Below are 7,537 nucleotides of genomic sequence, written 5' to 3' on the forward strand. Positions count from 1 at the left end.
GGACTACAAAAAACCGCTTCATTCATCATACTCTTCAGATCTTTCACCTATCGACAACCACTTTTTTAAGCATCCCTACAACTTTCTGCATGAGAAATGCTTAAAAAACCTAAGCAATATCAAAAACGCCTTCATCGCTACGAGAACGCATTTTTTAAAAAGTTCTGGCATAAATACACTTGTTTTGCCTTGTTGATTCTGATGGTGATTATTTCGATCAATAAATTTTTTATTTGACCCGAGATATATTTATTTTAATTTAAAAGTTTAAAACTGCAAGAACTTTCTTATCAACCGGATATTTACTTATGACAAGCAGACTGTGGTGATTTTGCCGTGGTGTTGTTTGATATTTGACCCAGAGCTTATGTCAAGCTTCCTGGATAGTTATTTCCGCTTCTCTTACTTTGTCACTCTCCTCTTGACACGTATTAGTGTATTTTTCCAAAAACTATTGTATTACATTTATTGGAACACAACCAGGCATATTGCCATGGGATCACAGGATACTAATGTGATTAAATGCCAGATTTAAAGATAGAACCCTAAATGGAGAATTGCGCAGCAAGATGTTTATTTAATTTTTACACGTTGGAATAATCGGGGATCTGTTGAGCGTCTCCTTGAAATGCTCTGTCCATCTTGCACTCTGCTCATCTTCTGTTGCGATGGTATTCACATTCTTGTCTTTCACAGGACGGCTAGGGCTGTTGTTCTTCCCGGAGAGTGTTCTGGGGATTTCATCTAGTCTCTTAATGTTACGTTGGTCTGCTGCGGTTTCTGCCTCCGCAGTGAGCTCCTTTATGCACCTTTTCTTGTCTCTACGTGCACTGCATTTCACTTCCTTGTTTGTCTCCCAGTATCGCACCTGTAGTTCTGGTTTCTCTACCAGGTCTTGCATCTGGTTGATAGTGTCTTTCAAGTTCCTTCTCTCCATGATGAGTGCCCAGGTATCTTTGTGCTTCATTGTTTTCTTGCCTAAGACTGTTTTGCACATTCTCTTCCAGGTCTCTCAATGACTACTCAACTTCTTCAATTGTCTGAACTGAATTCCTCTGCCTTTGCCTTTTCTTTCAAGTTGTGGACATTGAACTTTTATGCTGGTCTTCCCGCTTGGTCTTTGTAGGCCCTCAGCTTTGTTCTCACTACTGCCACAACTAGGTGGTGGTCTTATGCCGCGTCTGCACCTCGCTTCACTCTGGTATCGTGCAGGCTCCGTCTCAACTTTCACCTGATTGTGACATGATCAATTTAGTTCTCTATCTTTCCATCAGGTCTTGTGGATAGTCTTATGTGGAAAAAAGGGTTCTCCTAATGACCAGGTCATTGAAAGCGCAGAATTCGGTGAACATCTCTCTATTTTCATTCCATTATCCAATTTCATATCTGCCCATGATAAGGTCTGTGTCTATGTTGTCCATGCCAATCTTGGTGTTCAAATCTCCCATCAAGATATTCATATATCTCTTTAGTGTTCTGTCCACAGTTGTTTGAATCTGCTCATAAACCCACCTTTGTCTTCAATGTCCGTTGCGTTGGTAGGGCGTAACACTGTATTATAGTGGCTTTCCTGCCTTTAGAGTTGAATCTTGATATAAGAATTCGTGAAGATACAGGGTCCCAGAACAACAGTGCTTGCGTTGTCTCGGGCGTCATCAGCAGCGCTACACCATACATGTATGGTTGGCCTTCTTCTTGTCCAGAAGACGCTCGACACACCGACACCACCCACCCCACCAGACATCCCACCACCAACCCAGCTCCTGGACATCAACACTAACCCTCCCAGCAAGGCAGAGATCATTAGGGCTATAAAACCCCTAGTCAGGAAAGGCAGCAGGTCCTGACAGAATACCACCTGAAGTACTCAAGGCTGATATCCAGACCTCAACTGAGATGTTGCACCCCCTTCTCACCAAGATCTGGGAACAAGAACCAGTACCAATGGGCTGGAAGAGAGGACACTTCGTAAACCTGTCAAAGAAAGGTGATCTCTCATCTTGTAATAACTGGAGAGGAATCATGCTGCTATCCATACCCGGCAAAATACTGAGCAGAATCATTTTCGAGAGGCTGAATCGCCTAAGACACTTCGGGACGAACAGGACCGCTCATGCACGGACCACATCTCAACCATGCGCATCATCATCGAGCAGTCCCGGGAGTGGCAGACCACCCCGTACGCAGCCTTTGTCGACTTCCAGAAGGCATCTGACAGCGTTGATAGAGAGGTCGTTAGAAGAGTGTTGCATCACTATGGCTTTCCTCCAAAGTTTGTCACCACCATACAACAGATGTACGAGGATGCCACCTGTCAAGTGATCCACGACGGGAAACTGACGGAACCCTTCACCGTACAAACCGGCGTCCATCAACGTTGCCTGCTCTTACCGATAATATTTCTGGTGGTGGTCGACTGGGTCATGAAACGATCCACGACGGAACAGAGGACGGGTATTCAGTGGAATTTTACAAAATAGCTGGAGGGCGTGGACTATACAGATGACATCAGCCTCCTTTCACACATGTTTCAAGATGCGCAGGAGAAGCGATGTCGTGTGGCAGAGAAAGCTGGAAAGACTGGACAGTTATTATAAATACATTCTTATCATACTCCTTTCCAGCACATTCATTTCATAAACACAACCAGTATTAGTTCCACATGCACTAACTTAATAAATGACGATCCAAAAGAAGACATTCATTTAATCATAACTAGATCAGGATAATATTGAATCCGAGTTTTGTTAGCGTATATTGAATGTTACAATGTTATATATCTAACCAAATGACTTAAGTATATACTTTAAGTTATAGTGTTAGTTTTTTTGTACTTGGTGTCACCACATAGAGGTTCGAAAGCCTCTCGAGGATAAGGGTTAATGAACGTAAGGTGGTAGTGTATTAATCGTTAATGGTGTAAATTGGGTACAATTTGATCGTTTATGGGAACGACTCAACAAGAACTTGTTTATATTGGACTTTAAGGCTACTATGTTGTACGGGGTTGAACGATAAAATTATCGCCGTAGATAAACCGACATGATAACATTTTCATTTGAAGAAAACCGTTTTGTCTTGTTGCACGCCATCTGCTAGTTGTGTAAAAATCCCAAAAGCAATAGGAGCCTTCTATCATGTCTGAAAGTGACACAATGTTCAATAAACGAGATCGGAGATGCGCCGCTTTACAACTCATGCTCTTAACCGATCCAAGTTGTGAAAACGGGACCATTGCCAAACTTATGCAAATTCGGACGGTTCAATGCTCGAGGGCGTGTCCAAGGTGATGAAAACAAAGTTTCAGGCCATGGTTATGATCTTTGGTGCGGTTTCAGGTGAGAACCACACTGTCAGGAAATGGATCGAGAAATAGAGGGAGGTGTGTAAATTATATTGTAGACACGTTTTACCGGAAGTGAGGGTCAACTGATCGGATTTGCACGTGAGTCACGTGATCAGGTTAACTGGAATCAGTGAGTTGGATTTGGGACGTAGACAAGAGTTGACTGCTTAACGGGTCGTCCCCTCCCCTTCATTGGGGGTGGGGACGAGTCTGACGTGTGTAAAAATAAGACCTTGACCACGCAAGCAAATAATTCACTTTCCATTCTTCTGCGATCAATCTGGAAGGTGAATAAAAACTATAAAACCAATTCATCATCTTGGAGTGATTGAATCTTCGTCCAAAACAGTCTCTCCTCGAAGAACATGATGAATTCCAGGTGAAATATCAACGACGCATGGTATGTCCAAAAGACATGTACTACACATACACACACAACTGCATACGAACAATTAAATATGAATATACAACAAATAGACAGAACAACTAGACGATCACACACACGGCCACTGTTATGATAACAATACAACACACATTTTCGAAGTCGGTTTGAAAGTCAACACCAAAGTGTGCCTGGATGTGCTGAAGAGTGTGGTGGTCGCTTGGTGCAATCAGGTGGCCGCTAGCAGACTCTGAGTGTAGCAGCAAGAGTTGGCGCCAGCCCACAAGGCCAAAGAGACCCAGGCGTTAGAAGGAGTGCTACAACTTTGTACCCTTCTTTTACTGACCCCCTCCTCCTCTGACTTGAACTCGCTGAACTACTTTATTTGATCATACGTCGAGAACATCAACATGACCTCTCACAACATCAAAGCCAGCCTGATCGTCGGCATCCGCTGAGTATTTGCTGAGTATTCGCCGAGCTCCCGCCAGCGCTTGTGAAAAAGGCGGTGATTGAGGCTGAAGGCAGCTACATTGTATAGATGTCAGTTCTTATACATAATAAAGTTACCTGAATTGATTTTTTTAAATAAAAGTTTTAAAATAAAGTTGTACTGTTTTTTTTTAGGGTGACACTTTAATCCTTCTACACTGGATTCATCTGGGAAGCAAACCAGTGGAACAGTGTTCTACAAACGGGCAGTTCTCGAAAAGAAGCTTTGTTCATAGAATCTGCGTTTAGATTTAGACACATTTAGAATGTAGGGGAAATCATATATAGTGGTTGTAGCTAATCGAGTGTTTTTTTGTGAAAGTTTGGCAAGGAGAACCATAAATTGGAGCTTAGTCGAGCACTTGCCATGAAATAAACGATAGAGCAGAGACAGACTCATAACGTTTCTTCTGTGGGAAAGAGGTGGCAAGGAAGAGAAAAAGGCATCACCTACTAGATTTCGAAGCCGGTTTTGGACTCTATCAAGACTGGATAGGGTGCGCCGAGCAGCTTCTGTCCTGATGTGTCAACATTATTCAATTTGGGGCGTACCTGGCTGTTATACAGATAAAGAATTGCATCGGTAGTGAGATACCTACTGGAGCAGTAGAATGATCCAACAATTTCTCCAGCGATCTTGGCAACAGGTTTGATGTATTTGTTCTATTTCAGATCAGGAGTGAATGTCGGTCTCAGAAGCTTGTCAAGACATGAAGCTTCCCCAAGACTAAAGCATTGATTTCAATTGGGGCGTGGTGGAGATCAGAGCTATTATGATACAAAAAGAGAAGTTTGGATCTCAATGCATTACAATTAACCAACCACCCTTTTCCCCATTGCACCATGTTCTAAAGTGTATATTAAATGTTACAACCTTAGTTTATATTTGATCTGACAATATTTTATGTTGTAACATTAATCTATATTTAATATTACAGTGTTAGTTTAAATTTGATGTTTCAATGTTAGTATATAAATTTAATTTTTTAATTATTTTGTTTAATACATTTATGCATTAGAATTAAACGGCAGGTATATTTTCCAACGTTCTTTTTTACAATATCTACTTTCTAGTCACTATAGAAATATGTGACGTCAGGCCGGAAGTGGGGTACAACAGTTAGGGCATGATAAGGAAAGACGTGCATCCTTGCTCAACAAAAGAAGCTTCAGCAGTACCGTTTGTACTCTCCGATAGGATGCCTCAGACGATTGCCAATTAACTACCCTCCTTTCAGAGAAGGCAAAGTTTTAGAGTACATACCCTAGGATTGGCCCTGATTGGTATTAACACAACCAGCGAACTCGAAAATCTGAATAAATTGGTGAAAACCGGAAGTATTTAGTTACTTCAGACAACAGAAAATTTAGCATGATACCGGAAGTTGGGGAAATAAAACTAGTGCATTGGTATGGGAAATTCACTCTTGCGATGCAAATATAGCTTTAGCACCATAGCTAATAAACCGAACCCGCCACGAAAAGAGGAAGTAAAGCCTGTGATGATGCCTACACCAACTAGGCTCTGATGCCAATCTGGCATCGGTTGAAATGAATGGATCTCGTCTTGGGGAGGCTTCATGTTTTGACAAACTTCTGGGCTTGACCTTTACTCCTGATCTGAAATGGAACACGTATATCAAATCCATTGCCAAGGTCGCTGGAAAAATGGTGGGATCCTTCTACCACTCAAGTAGATATCTCACCCCATATGCCATTCTCTACCTATATAAAAGCCAGGTACGGCCAAGGATGGAGTACTGCTGCCAAATCTGGGCAGGAGCTGCTAAAAACAGCCTATTCTTCCTTGACAGAGTACAAAATAGACTTTGTGGCTTAGTGTGGGATGCCCTTTTTTATTCCCTGCAATCTCTCTCCCACAGAAGAGACGTTTCGAGCCTGTCTCTGCTTTATCATTATTTTCATGGCAAATGCTCAGCTGAACTTCAATCTATGGTCCCCTCTCGCCAAACTTTCACGAAAAGCACTCGTCTGGCCAAAACCACTATCAATAATTTCCCACACTCTTTATCTGTGCCTAAACCTAAATGCAGAGTCCATGAACAAAGCTTCTTTCTTAGAACTGCACGCCTGTGGAACTCTCTTCCGATCGTCTGCTTTCCAGCTGACTACAATTTGATTGTCTTCAAGTCCAACGTAAACAAGTTCTTAATGAGCCACCCCCCTAAGTAATCCAATTTACAAAATTCCCACTACTTATGTTTACTACGCTATAATCACATTGACTAATGTATACCCATTAACCCTTTATCCTCCAGGGGTCTCCGGGCCTTGATAAGTCGTGATTCCTGTGTAAAAAAAGGACAAAACAGAACCATGCGTTGTTCCGACAAAAGAAGGCCTACTCATCGCTAACACCTCCCCCTCTATTTGCCAGAATGACGTCAATGACCAGCGAATCAAATATTCTGAATGAATCGTCAACAAAAAAAAACAAAAAAAAAAACAAAACAAAAAGACAAATACAAAAACAAAACAAAACAAAACAAAACAAAAACAAATCAAAAAACTAAAAAACAAACAAAAAAAAACACGCATTTAAGTTAAACATCGGTAGAAACATTAAAGAAAAGGTATCATTTCATGTTATACTTACAATATAAACTGAAGACCACTTTTATAAATTTTATCTTTTTTTTTTACATGAGGATCACCACTTATGAAGGCCCAGAAGCCATTCGGGGATAAGAGTTATTTTGTGTACAATAATCAATGGGATAATATCGTAGTAATAGTTGGTATTGGAGATTTGCTAAAGCGTCTTACTTAAGGGGGCAATTAATCAGGAATTTGTTTATGTTGGCCTTGAGGACATCCAAGTTGTAGTCAGGTGGGAAACAGGCAAACGGAAGAGAATTCCACAGGTGTGCACTTCTCAGAAAAAAAACTATGTTTATGGAATCTACGTTGGAATTTAGGCACAGATAAAGAGTGGGGGAAATTACTGACAGTGGTTTTAGCTAGACGGGTGTTTATCATGAAGGATTGGCGAGGGGGGATCAGAGATTGGAGCTCGGGCGAGCATTTGCCATGGAAATAACGATAAAACAAAGACAGGCTTGCAACGTCTCTTCTGTGGGAGAGAGGTTGCAGGGAAGAGAAGAGAGCATCCCCCACTAAGCCACGAAGTCTATTTTGTACTTTGTCAAGGCAGGATAGGCTGTATTTTGAAGCTCCAGCCCAGATGTGGCAGCAGTACTCCATCTTTGGACGTACTTGGCTTTTATAGAGATAGAGAATTGCATCATTAGTGAGATATTTTCTGGAGCGGTAGAAGGATCCTACCATTTTCCCAA

General features: G+C 41.6%; 1 protein-coding gene across 1 annotated transcript; it reads left to right on the forward strand.

The window, feature by feature from the left end:
• The first annotated feature begins 2,135 nt into the window (after positions 1–2,135).
• On the forward strand, positions 2,136–2,480 carry LOC145291106 (uncharacterized). The gene has a single exon (XM_080136622.1). It carries the CDS (start codon positions 2,136–2,138, stop codon positions 2,478–2,480), a length of 345 nt encoding a protein of 114 aa, XP_079992748.1.
• The last annotated feature ends 5,057 nt before the right edge of the window (positions 2,481–7,537 follow it).

This window comes from Euprymna scolopes, chromosome 12 (assembly GCF_053919585.1).
Source record: "Euprymna scolopes isolate OS-2025 chromosome 12, ASM5391958v1, whole genome shotgun sequence".
In the NCBI taxonomy this organism is placed as follows: Eukaryota; Metazoa; Mollusca; class Cephalopoda; order Sepiida; family Sepiolidae; genus Euprymna; species Euprymna scolopes.

Coding starts and splice junctions, on each gene's coding strand:
- LOC145291106 (XM_080136622.1), top strand. CDS start 2,136: ATGCGCATCATCATCGAGCAGTCCCGGGAGTGGCAGACCACCCCGTAC.